This window comes from Meles meles, chromosome 1 (genome assembly GCF_922984935.1).
Source record: "Meles meles chromosome 1, mMelMel3.1 paternal haplotype, whole genome shotgun sequence".
Lineage (NCBI taxonomy): Eukaryota > Metazoa > Chordata > Mammalia > Carnivora > Mustelidae > Meles > Meles meles.
In genome coordinates this window covers 165,744,016-165,757,784 of record NC_060066.1, presented here as the reverse complement: position 1 = coordinate 165,757,784, position 13,769 = coordinate 165,744,016, and the positions used below count along the sequence as shown (strand labels likewise).

At 37.3% G+C, this 13,769-nt stretch overlaps 1 protein-coding gene across 12 annotated transcripts in view; it reads right to left on the bottom strand.

The window, feature by feature from the left end:
• DOCK7 (dedicator of cytokinesis 7) overlaps positions 1-13,769 on the bottom strand; it is a 220,722-nt gene that overhangs the window by 4,514 nt on the left and 202,439 nt on the right. For all 12 annotated transcript variants that reach the window (XM_046006260.1, XM_046006266.1, XM_046006289.1 and 9 more), the window contains 4 exons: positions 12,252-12,341; positions 11,899-12,135; positions 11,396-11,539; positions 9,538-9,644 (listed from right to left, as the gene is read on the bottom strand). In XM_046006260.1, the coding sequence (XP_045862216.1) occupies positions 9,538-9,644; positions 11,396-11,539; positions 11,899-12,135; positions 12,252-12,341 (578 nt within the window). The remainder of the gene's footprint in view (positions 1-9,537; positions 9,645-11,395; positions 11,540-11,898; positions 12,136-12,251; positions 12,342-13,769) is intronic.

Genomic DNA, 13,769 nt, shown 5'->3' with positions numbered 1-13,769 from the left:
GTATGGGGTAGGCGGGGAGTGTATTTCTGAGAAGAGTCTCCAACTCCTATTTCAAGGCCGGGATACTAAAACCTAATGGAACTAAAAAGAAAAAAGTGTATTTTAATCTCCCCATAAACACAGTTGCAAAACTCCAACAAGCAAGACAATAGGAAACTGGTCCACCAATGTCACACACACCCCTTTGATAACACTCTAAAATCTGTCATGACGAAAATTCAGCACAACAAAAATAGGGGGGACTTCTTTAACCTAATTCAAAGCATCTACAAAAAACCTGAAGAAAACACTATTCTCGATGGTGAGCATTTTTTTCCTTTTAAATCAGGAACAAGAAAGTGATGTCTTCTATCATACTGCTATTCAGAATAACGCAGTACTGGAGCTTCGAAGCATCACTGTAAAAAGGGGGAAAAAATTCTACAGATAAATTATTAGAATTAACAAATGAGTTTGGCAACATCCTCATGTAAAAATATAGAATTCAACTGCACTCTGTACACCAGCAAACAAAATATAATTCTAAAAGATATTATTAACAAAAGCATAAAAATATGAAATGCCAAGGAATAAAATCAAGATATGTAAAGCCTCTACAGAAAATCAAAATATTAAGAAAACAAAAGATCAAAGTAAATGAGAACTAGGTCACATTCATGGACTGGAAGAGCCAAGTTCTAAAGAAGTTCCAAATCTCTGCCAACTTATCTACAGATTCAAGTTATTAGTTTTAGGGGGGTAGAGAGGTGGAGGGAATGATAAATTGACTCTATAATTTATATCAAAAGGAAAAGGGCCCAAAATGTCCTTGAACAAAAGGTGAGAGAAACTTCTCTACCAGATATCAAAGCTGCAATAATTAAGAGACCATGATATTGGCTCAAGGAGAGAGGAAGAGAACAATGGAAGGTAAGATCACAGAAACTGATGCATATCAACACGAGCACCTGATTTATAATAATATTTATTATAATTTATAATACCATAAAGCAGAAGAGAAAGGGCAATTTTTGAAATAAGTGGTGCTGTGTCAACTGGATATCCATATGGAAAAGAAATCTGACCCCAATTCACACCACAATTAATAAATGATATCCAGATAATTATCAATTATCAGTATGGACAAAAGTCAAACTAATTCCCTGGAACCATACTGGAAAATCAACTGCAAGTGGATTAAAAAAAAAATAAAATAAATAAGCCATTTTTGCCTTTTCCCCCTTTTGTTTAACCCATATTGAAATTTTAGAGATGCCATTATATTGGGTTTTAGAAGTCAATATAGACTATACTATGACGGGAGCACCTGGGTGGCTCAGTCAGTTAAGCGTCGTCTGTCATCTGCCTTCAGCTACAGTTATGATCACTGAGTCCTCCTAGGACAGAGCCCTGCATCAGGCTCCTCGCTCCAGAGAGTCTGCTTCTCCCTCTCCCTCTGTTCTCCCTGTTTGTGCATGTTCTCTTTGTCAAATAAATAAAATCTAAAAATAAAAACTACAACTACAACTTCACCCAAAAAGTAATCTAAGATACAAAAAGCAGCAGTCATAAAGAAAAGGTTGAATCCTTTAGCTACATTAAAGAGCTTCTTAAAAAAAAAAGTGGTGCCCCAAATTCAGATATTTATGATACTTACAAATAATAAAGTATATATCCAGATTATGCAAATACTCAAAAATCAGTAAGGAAAAGAATCCACTAGGAAAGCAAAGGACCTGATATGTAACTTTACAGAGAGGAAGGCAAAATGACTAACAAACACATGACAAGATATTCGACCTCTTTGAAAAAGAGAAATGCAGGGGTGCCTGGGTGGCTCAGTGGGTTGAGCCTCCACCTTCAGCTCAGGTCATAGTCTTGGGGTCCTGGGATCAAGCCCTGCATTGGGTCCTCTGCTCAGCAGGGAGCCTGCTTCCCCCTCTCTGCCTGCCTCTCTGCCTCCTTGCAATTTCTCTCTCCATCAAATATATAAATAAAATCTTTTTTTTTTTTTTTTTTTTTTTTAAAGATTTTATTTATTTATTTTGACAGAGAGAGATCACAAGTAGGCAGAGAGGCAGTCAGAGAGAGAAAGAGGGAAGCAGGCTCCCTGCCGAGCAGAGAGCCCGATGTGGGACTCGATCCCAGAACCCTGAGATCATGACCTGAGCTGAAGGCAGCGGCTTAAACCACTGAGCCACCCAGGCGCCCTATAAATAAAATCTTAAAAGAAATGTGAATTTAATCCATAATCCATAATCATACCCATCAAACTGGTAAAAGTTAAAACATTAGAGAATACAAAGTAGCAGTATAGTTAGTTATATAGCAAGATGAACTCTCAAATACTGGTAAGATTTAAATTTGTCTTAAACACTTTGTTTCTAAGTTCTTAAAAGTTTTTAATTTTAACTTCAGTAAAGTTGACATATAGTTTTATACTGGTTTCAGGTGTACAATATAGTGATTCGACATAGTCTATTCATTACTCAGTGCTGATCATGATAAATATACTCTTTAATCCTCCTCCCCTCTGGAAACCATCAGTTTGTTCTAGAATTAAGAGTCTGTTTCTTGGTTTCCCTGTCTCCCTCCTTTTTTCCCCCCTTGCTTAATGGTTTCATTTCTTAAATCCCACATATGAGTGAAATCATGTTGTATTTGTCTTTTTTTGACCAACACATCTCTCAGTGTTATATTCTCTAGCTCCATCCATGTTGTTGCAAATGCCAAGATTTCTTTTTTTATGGCTGAGTAATATTCCATCGTGTGTGTGTGTCTGTGTGTGTGTGTGTATAAACCACCTCTTCTTTATCTGTTCATCTATTTATGAGCATTTGGGCTGCTTCCATAATTTGGCTAATGTAAATAATACTGCAATAAACACAGAGGTACATGTATCCCTCTGAGTTAGTGTTTTTTGGGGGCAAACACCCAGTAGCGCAATTACTGCATCATAGGATAGTTCTATTTTTAGCTTTCTGAGTAAACTCCAAACTGTTCTCCATAATGGCTGCACCAGTTTGCATTCCCATCAGTAATTCACTAGAGTTCCTTTTCCTCCATATCATGGCAAATGGCTGTTGTTTCTTTTGTTGTTGATTTTAGCCATTCTGACAGTTGTGAGGTATAGTTTTCATGTGCATTTCCCTGATGGTGGTGATGATCATCTTTTTATGTGCCTGTCGGCCACCTGGATGTCTTCTTTGGAGAAATTCCTATTCATGTCTTCTGCCCATTTTTCAATTGGACTATTTGGGGGTTTTTTGGGTGTTGAGATTTATCATTTCTTTACATATTTTGGATACTCACCCTTTATCAGATACGTCATTTGCAAATATCTCCTCCCATTCCACAGGTTGCCTTTAGTTTTTGTTGTTTCCTTTGCTGGGCAGAAATGTTTAATTTTAACGTGGTCCAAATAGTCTATTTTTGTTTTTATTTCCCTTGCTTTAGGAGACTTATCCAGAAAAATGTTGCTATGATTGATGTCAAAGAAATTACTGTCTGTACTCTCTTCTAGGATTTTAATGGTTTCGGGTCTCACATTTAGGTCTTTAATCCATTTTGAGTATATTTTTGTGTGGGTGAAAAACAGTGGTCCCGTTTCACTCTTCTGCATGTAGCCGTTGGGTTTTCCCAGCGCCATTTGTTGAAGAGACTTCTTTCCATGGCATATTCTTTCCTCCTTGCTTAAGATTAACTGACCATATAATTGCAGGCTTATTTCTGGGTCTTCTATTCTGTCCCACTGATCTATGTGTTTACTTCTGTGCCAGTCCTATACTCTTCTGATTACTACAGCATTGTAATATAACTTGAGTCTGGAATTGTGATACCTCTGGTTTTGTTTTTCTTTTTCAAGACAGTTTTGACTATTTGGGGTCCTTTGTGGTTCCATACAAATTTTAGGATTATTTGTTCTAGTTCTGTGAAAAATGCTGTTGGTGAGTTGGAAAAGTGAGCTACTCTTGATCTCGAGGTCGTGAGTTGAAGGCGCATGCTGGGTACAGAGATTACTTAAATATATAAAACTTTAAAAGAAACATTGTGGGTATTTAGGTAGAGATTGCAATAAATCTGTAAAAGACTTTGGGTTGCTTTTTTTTTTTTTTTTTTTTGGTGCTTCCATGAGCATTTCCTCTTTCCATTCCTTTGTGTCAACTTCAATTTCTCTTATCAATGTTTTATAGTTTTCAGAGTACAGGTCTTTCACCTCTTTGTTTTATTCCTGGGTATTTTCTTGTTTTTGGTGCAACTGTAAATGAGATTGCTTTCTTAATTTCTCTTTCTGCTGCTTCATTATTAATGTATAAAAATATAAGAGATTTCTGTACATAGATTCTGCACCCTGAAACTTCACTGAATTCATCTATCAGTTCTAGTAGTTTTTGGTGGAGATATTAGGATTTTCTATATATAGTATCATGTCATCTGCAAATAGTGCAAGTTTTACTTCCTCCTTACCAATTTATTATGTTATGTTCGTTCCCTCTAGACCTACCTTGCTGAGGGTTTTTACCAAGAATGGATGTTGTACTTTGTCATATACTTTTTCTGCATCTATTGAAATGATCCTATGGTTTTTATCCTCTCTTATCAATGTGATATATCATGTTGATTGATTTCAGAATACTGAACCACCACTGCATCCCAGGAATAAATTCCACCTGATTGTGGCAAATGATTTTTTAAAACGTATTGTTGGATTCAATCTACTAGTATTTTGCTGAGGATTTTTGTATCTATGTTTATCAGATATTAGCCTGGGGTTCTTTTTGTGGTGTTTATCTGGGTTTAGTATCAGGGTAATACCAGCCTCATAGAATGATTTCAGAAGTTCTCCTTCCTCTTCTATTTTTTGGAATAGTTTGAGAAGAACAGGTATTCCTTAAAATGTTTGGTAGAATTCACCTGTGAAGCCATCCGGTCTTGGACTTTTGTCTGTTGGGAGTTTCTTTATTATGGATTCAATTTCATTGCTGGTAATCAATGTGCTCAAATTTTCTATTTCTTCCTGCTTCAGTTTTGGTAGGCTGTTATGTTTCTAGGAATTTATCCATTTCTTCCAAGGTTTTCAAACTTGTTGACATGTAATTTTTCATAATATTTTCCTGTAACTGTTTATATTTCTGTGGTATTGGTTGTTACTTGTCCTCTTTCATTTATGATTTTGCTTATTTGACTCCTCTCTTTTTTCTTCTTGTTGAAAATGTGTGAAAATTTATCAATTCTGATCTTTTCAAAGGACCAGCTCCTGGTTTTATTGATCTATTGTTTGAGTTTCCATTATCATTTATCTCTGCTCTAATCTTTATTATTTCCTTCCTTTCTGCTGGTTGGGGGTTTTATTTGTTCTTTTTCCAGCTCCTTTATGTATAACAGCTCACACACCTTGGGGAAAACAGTGGCATTATCTGGCTGAAGTTAAACCTATGAATCAACACTACCTTTAGGTATATAACTCCCAGAAAATCTCTTGTCAATTCAGAAACAGAGGCATATTTGAGTAGTACTCTCTGTTAACTAAAATCAAAAACACAGGAAACCACCAAACATCCACTAACAGAAAAATTAATAAATTAGGGCATATTCATACAACATAAGATAAAAAAATAGATTGAAGAAACATTATAGGTATATCCCACAAACACTGAAAACAGCAAGTCACAGAATTATATTCACTATCCATTTATATAAGCAACATGCAAAATGAAGTAGTGTATTAAAGAATAATACTCATTTATAATAAAACAATAAAGGCAATAAAGTATATAATATGAAATTCATGATAGTGATTACCTCTAAAGGAAAGGAGAGATGCTGTCAGAGAAGAACATATGAGGAGGGGATCTCAAAGCAATGAGAACGCTATTTCTTAAGCAGGGTGGGTAGGTATGTGGTTTTTTTTTTTCCTCCCTGTTCTTTAATAGCAAATAATATAAATAATATACTGAATCTATTCAAGATGTAATGAAAACAAGTTTTAAAAGATAAACCCCAAAATATAAAAAATGAACACGTACAAAAGTGTTCATTGTTTTTAGGAATAAATCAATGCAAACTAAAGTACCATTTAAACTGATTAACAACAGACACCCTACCTAAACGGCATTGTTTAAAGCAAAGTACACTTGCATACTTGACACTGTTAATACTTGGAAACTTTTTGCAATGCACGATATATGAATGGCCAATAAAAATGTTCATGTACTTTGGCTCAGTCATCTCAGATGAAAATTTTAACAAAAGAAAAAAAGAGGTACAGCCACTGTGGACAACAGAATAGAAGTTCCTCAAAAAATTAAAAACAGAAATACCATATAATCCAACAATTTCACTACGGAGTATTTACCTTAAGAAAACGAAAACACTAATTTGTAAAGATATTTGCGTCCCTGTGTTTACTGCAGCATTATTTACATTAGCCAAGATATGAAAGCAACCTAAGTGTCCACTGATAGATGAGTGGATAAAGAAGATGTGATACACACACACACACAGAGGAATATCACTCAGTCATAAAAAGGAGGATATTCTGCCATTTGTGACAACATGAGTGGATGTAGAGGGTATTTTCCTAGGTGGAATAAGTCCCAGAATCAGACCTACAAATACAGAGAACAAACTAATGGTTGCCAGGGGGAAGTGCAGTAGAGGTACAGGGGATTGGGAGACACATGCTCTCAGTTATGCAATGAGTAGGTCACAGGCATAAAAGGCTCAGCATAGGGAGCACAGTCAATGGTATTGTTCTAGTGCACGATGACAGTAGCGACACCTGTGAGCACAGCATAAGGTATAGAGAAGGTGAATCACTATGTTGTACCCTGGAAACTAATGTAACATTGTGTGCCAACTATACTCAAAAAAAAAAAAAAAAAAGGAAAGAAAAAAAAAGAAAGATCCAATGCACTGGTGATCACCGCACACTTGACTTTAACTTAAATTAAAATATTTGATAAAATAATAAAACCATTACAAAATTTTAACTTTAACTGAAAAATAAAAAGATTATATATATACTGTGAGTGAGCTTTATAAACATATGCACATGATATAAAAAATAAAATGTGACAGAAAAATTAAAAAGATAGCATGATTTGAACAAAACAGTAACAAAAATGGCTTTAACTTTCTTGATAAGGTTTATATTATGTAGAGGGTTTTCTTCTTTTTGTCATTTAAGAAGAAAACCTCCACAGTTGGTAATACTTAAAAAGACCAGGAGACCCAGAAATTCATCACCTTATCAACAACATACATAAGGAGGAGGACATGTGATTTAAAAATGTAGTCAAAACAAGAGCAAAAAAAGAAATAACTATCTCTACTTGAATGTCTAGGACCTAAACTAGTATGTACTGTTCCAAGATCATCTCGCATACAAAGATAGCAGGGTGTTTTTGATTGTTATCCAAAACTTCCCTAATAATAAAAATAATGCCAGGGGTGCCTGCGTGGCTCAGTGGGTTAAGCCTCTGCTTTCAGCTCAAGTCATGATCTCAGGGTCCTGGGATCGAGCCCTGTGTTGGGTTCTCTGCTTGGCGGGGAGCCTGCTTCCCCCCACAACCTCCACCCGCCTGCCTGCCTGTGTCTCTGCCTACATGTGATCTCTGTCAAATAAATAAATAAATAATCTTTTTAAAAAAATGCTAGAAATCAGTCAATTCTATAAGTATAAAGTAGATTTCTTTATTTTACCACCACAGTTCATCTATTTCATACATCAGAAGCTATGTTTCCTGTTGTCTCCTAAAACCAAACTTAGAAGATAATCTGGCCTAATAATAAGATTCTGGAATCTCAGATTTCCAATGAAGCTTTTTGAAGCCTTTTAAAAGACAGTCACCATGTTTAGGCAGGAGAACCTGACAAGAATTCACGATAGCTATTGCAACGAGAATGGGGGACATTCCATTCTAAAATACTTGAACATGTTAGCATTCCTCATAATTTTCTGATGACAAAACTGATGTGATATTATTTCTAACCCTGAAAAAGATGTTCAGTGAATGACTTGATAAGAGAAACCACAACAAGGAGTCAAAGACCGGGTTCCGAAGCCACGTCGTTAGGTGACCATCATGTCATTTCCTGAATGGTACACAAGGCTCTCTTATGGTCCAGTCCAGTTGACTTACCCACTATTCGACTGCTTGTCTTTACAGAGTTCCAAACCTTTACAGAGTTCCAGCTTCACTAAACTATTCACCTTTCTCAGAACAGTCTCTAAACTTTGCATGTGATGTGTTTTTTTCTTTTCTATTAAGTAGACCCTTCTCCTCCACATTTCTGCCTGAAAAACTAATGCTCATCCTTCAAGGTCTGTATCAAATGTCGAATTCTCTGGGAAACCTTCCCGGGCATCCCCCTGTAAAATTAATCATTCCCTCTACTGTCAAGCTTACAGTGTTGGTAAAGCAGAAATCAGTCTCAAGTTGATAAATGACTGTTTCCTATTGTTTCAAAATTTAGTATTTACCAAATACCTATTTATTATTTATTTATTATTATCTGTGCAGACGACAGTTAACTGCAGGCCTGAGACTGGTATCCTTCAAAGGCCTATTTGCAAGGTTGGCCCTTGGTTAGCAGCTAGGAGTTGGGATTTCGGGAGGTAATCGTTTCCAGAAGATAAGAGTGGCTCACTGTGCCTACACTATTTATACAAACATTATGGCTTCTACTGAACACCTGCTTTCAGAATTCTGGTATCTGCCAGGAGAAGGTGCCCACAGGAATAGCCCCAACAACTATCTGGACACGGAGTCCCTAGTGAGCTTCTGGGTCGACATTTCACACACACTATCCCAGCTCACGGATGGAGGGGTCAGGGGCTCCTGTGTGAATCCCCTGAGAGAGGATTTCAGAGCCTATACCTGGAGCCCCCAGGCTTCCAGCACAGTGCCTTTTCCCTGTGAGTGTTTTACTTTGTCCCTTTCCATAGAAATCAATCACAGTCGTGACTACAGCTATACGCAGATTCCTATGAGTCCTCCTACAACATTAAAACTGGGGGTGTCCTGGGGACCCTGAGACACCCATATATTATTTCATTTAACTTGCACAACCTCCCTGTGGGAAGGAGATTATTACTATCATCCTCATTTAATAGATTAGAAAATGAAGGATCACAGAGATTAAGTGACCTAAAGTAGGACACACAATGACAGAGACAAGATCTGAACACAAATTTCCTGCTTCCAAGTTTGTTGCTTATGTGTTTCCTGAGGGAAAGGAAGCAAAAACTTTTACACTGAAGGTTCACAACAAACAGCTCTCAGGTTAAACAGCCAAATAGTCTAATAGTTTCCTGTTAAAAAAATTGGGGGTCTATGCTTTTCTAAATCTTTAAAATTAAAAATATGGCAATATAAAGTATTGGAGGTGGGGGGACATACACCCTGAAGGAAGAGTAAGTTGTGCACAAACTGTTCCTCATCGTGAGCTACTTTCCTAGATTTTTCTCCCTTCAATGGTCCCTTAAGCCCTCACACCATTCTGTGGTTTGGACATTCTCAATTTGAGGGTCTTTACGCAGGAAGCCTTCAGTACCTTTTAGTAAAGTCTTTGAAGCACAGTCGTAGTTTATTATGATGTCTGAAGAGCTTTGGGTCACTGGGTATTTCAGACAGAAAAACCTGGGCAACTTCCAAAGGCCCCTGTAAGATAAGAAAATAAAAGTGTGTTTTTGTCTTCTCTAAAATCAGAGGGAGAATATGCCTAAATGATTTTTTCTTAGCACTGAGATGGCTGTATTTAAGCTTAATGCGTCTATGTCTATATTGAAACTTCTCAGGGTCATGAGATCAAAACTGCTGTCCTGCTGTGGGCTCAGCAAGGAGTCTGCTTGAGATTTCTCCCTCCCTCTCTCTCTACCTCTGCCTCTCCCCATCCTTGAGTGTACTCTCTCTCTCTAAAATAAATAAATACATCTTTTTTTTTTAAAGGTTTTATTTATTTATTTGACAGAGAGAGAGAGACAGAGATCACAAGTAGAGAGGCAGGCAGAGAGAGAGGGGGATGCAGGCTCCCTGCTGAGTAGAGAACCCAATGTGGGGCTCGATCCCAGGACCCTGAGATCATGACCTGAGCCGAAGGCAGCGGCTTAACCCACTGAGCCACCCAGGCGCCCCAAATAAATACATCTTTAAGAACAAAATACAAAAAACCTTCTCAGATTCTGGCCATATATTTTAAGCTTCTCCTAATGCCAAATCTATATGCTTAGGCACTGTAGTTAAATTGATGAGTATTTTTCAATGAAAAAGAGTAGGAGTTCAAGGACTATTATATTTATCAATGCATTTTTGCCTTATACCTTTTACATTCCTTAATTTACCCTGGATGCAATCAGTTGTCAAGCCACTGGTTATTAGATACTTGATTCTGCTAAAATAGCTTCCCTCAATATTCCAAATGTGTTCTAACACTGCAAATTAAAGATGATCCCTTAGAGTGTTGTATCATTTGGAAGTAAAAATCCCAAATCATTTGTGTTTTGAGGGGTAAAGGTATTAAAAATATTTGTTTCCGGGTGCCTGGGTGGCTCAGTGGGTTAAGCCTCTGCCTTCGGCTCAGGTCATGATCTCAGGGTCCTGGGATCGAGTCCCACATCGGGCTCTCTGCTTGGCAGGGAGCCTGCTTCCTCCTCTCTCTCTCTCTCTCTCTCTGCCTGCTTGTGGTCTCTCTCTGTCAAATAAATAAAAATTAAAAAAAAAAAATTTGTTTCTACTTTGGGAGGGCACTTTTTGGCTTTGTTTCTTTAACCTAAAATATAGGTAAGATACGTGATATGAGTTCTTACTTGAAGCCTTTCTGGATTTTCCCTTTCCCTAGAATATTCCCTAATCATCAGGAAGAGAATTTGAATGAACCCATTACAAGGAAATAATGGGATGGCTCCTAATCTGTATATGACAAAGCAACAATTGTATCTTATGTTCATATATTATTAAAAATTTCAAAGTGATTCCACATTACTTATTTCCTCCTCATGACTCACTGTGAAGGAGAGCTGGAGAAGATAACCTCAGGGAGTATCTAAGGAAGCAGGCATTCACATGTACCAACTGAGCTCTAAAAACGAGACTTTTTTAGATCACGTTCTTTCAGTACAAGGTTTAAAAGGAAAGGCCATGTCAAGTGAATCAGTTCCTTCTTAACAGAATGTTTAAGGACAGATCGTAGAAAAATACAAGCAGCACAGAGGGCAAGCATGAAAACCTTAATAACAGCATCTATACTAAAAAGATTTTTTTCAGTCTATCTTCATTTATACTTCGTGTCTTTTGCAAACCACTCCTAACATGTATCTCTTTCCACTTAATCTGATGCTTGTGGCCTTTGTGAAACATACTCATGGAATCATTTCCAATTCCACTTATGCCTGAAATCATGGGGGACCACGCACCTGATTCACCGTTGTGCCTACAGACCCCTGGAGCACCATCTGAAGCATTTTGGGGTCCGCTGGATCCTGATGTGTTGCAAATGCCAACTCCTGGGTCTTTTTCTGCATGTCTTCAATGGCAACTTCAATTGGAGTTAAGATGATCTGGGTGAAATAACATCTGTTAGGTCAGAGTACTGACTGAAAACTATTTAATGAGCCTGATATAGAATCTTTTTTTTTTTTTTTTTTTTAAGTGGAGATGAACTATAAACTGTTTTCTAATAATAGAAATTCAAACGTTAGATTCCTAAATGGGTGGGGGGGGGGGGAGCCATCCTTTTAAAGCATAAGCCGAGGGTAAACTAGGGATTTAGAAAAGAAGCCCAAATTAATGACTCAAGAATGGGTGAAGTTCGTGGACGCTGCCGTATGAGGGGCGGTACATGATACCACACCCACATAGTTCTCACGTGGCTCCTGTGTCTTTGTTTTGCTCATCCTATTCCCACCTGGGGACTTACCTCCTCTTTGTGGGTGACATTGACCCTTGTCTTAATATAAGGAAAGGCATGAGAAGTAGTCAGAATGGTCTTCCGTTTAAACTGTTCATGAAGTTCCCCATGGGCACGGCCGTCTAAAGTGAAGGGTGTACAGTACATGAAACGGCGAAGATTATAGTTCTTGTCAAAATAGGTGATTCTGTCCTTCATTTCATATGTGTCAAAGTATGGCTCCACGTAGGTAATCTGAATGTATGCCTGGGGGGGGAAAAAAGGCCTTCATTTTCTCACTGTTAAATCATCATTCAGTCCTTCTCCCGAAAATCACGGTCTCAGAGTTGCTCCTACAGGGCATTCGGTGTCATCCGCCATACCTTGTTAGGGTCTAATTTACACTTGTCTACAGGGTTAGAGTCCTTGATTACTTCCAAGACATCCTCTCCAAATCTTTCTCCATAAAATCCCTACAACAGAAGCAAAAGAAACCTTTTACATGAAGTTAACATCAAGTGAAGAACAGAGAAAGCCTCTGAGCACAATGAGGCCATTTAGTGAGTTCTTGTACACCGTCTGAATAATTACAAAATAATTATTTAGGTTCACAAAAATTGTGTTAGTCTATTTATGTGATATTATTCCCATCTACTCACTTTAACACAAAATAGAACAATTTTCTATAATGGAAGTACAGGATTCTGTAAGGGATTCTCAAGAAAAATAAAAAGGGAACAAAAAGCAGAGACAAAGAAATTCGGTATCTTTGACGTATAGGATCTTACTTTTATTGAGTCTGACGTGGCCTGATTTCTTGCAGACATGGGTCAATGAACCAACATTCATTTTTATGAATGATTTAATAGTCCAGAATTTTCAAATAAAAGTGCTGATCTGCTGAAAGTTTTACACTGGTTTCAATTTTGAAAAGGCATCCCAGTCAAGACTGTAGTGACTTCCGTGAGCAGCCCGGGCGACAGATGGGGCTATTCCACAGGAAAAATTACATCTGAATCTTCAAAGGAGAAGCCCTACTCTTCCCTCAAAGATAGTTTTTTAATAATCGAGTACATTTGGAAAACATTGTGTCAATGTTTCCCGAGACTTACTTAGCTCTTGAAAAATAAGAAGTCACACTTTAAGCCAATTTATGGAAGGAGAGCCCAGGGAAGTCACCAATAAGAATATAACATTCAAGAAATTAAGAGGAGCTGAGAATTAAACCCAGAACATGGCTTCTCAAACTCTTATGTGAATACAAGTCAGCCGGGGATCTTGTTAAAATGGAGATTTTAATTCAGAATATCTGGGGCAGGGTCTGAGATTCTACATTTCAGTCTCCTAGATGATGCCAGTGCTTCTGGTCCATAGCTGCATTTTGAGTACAAAGAATAAGGAGAGGTTGGAAAGAGTAACTATAGCAGGAAAGACCGGTACATGCCATAAATATGAAAATTAGACATTCACACTGAAAATGAAGAAGTTCTAAAGGTTAAGGGGTTCTAAGAAGTATTTTCAGGGTATGATTTCAGGCTTTTAATTTCTAAAGGATTCCCACTGGGAATCAGGCCAAAGAGATAATGCACTTGAATCAGAAATTTCTAGGGACTCCAGTTCCATCATTAGTTGTTACTTAATTCCTTACGCATTTTTCTGCAAAATGTAGGTAATACTATACATTTCTCTATAAATTACAGTAACTCTGAAGGCTGTGGAGTATCTAAAATATGTGCAAAGATAGAACCACAAAAAAAGGTTAGTATTATTTTACTGTTGCCATTAAAGATTCGAAGGAATAGAAAGAATATTACTGTAGCTATCAAAAAAAATCCTTATTACCTAAAGGAGTAGTTTATTTGGCAGGATCTGGCTTATTAAATGATTCGATCTGGATCTGA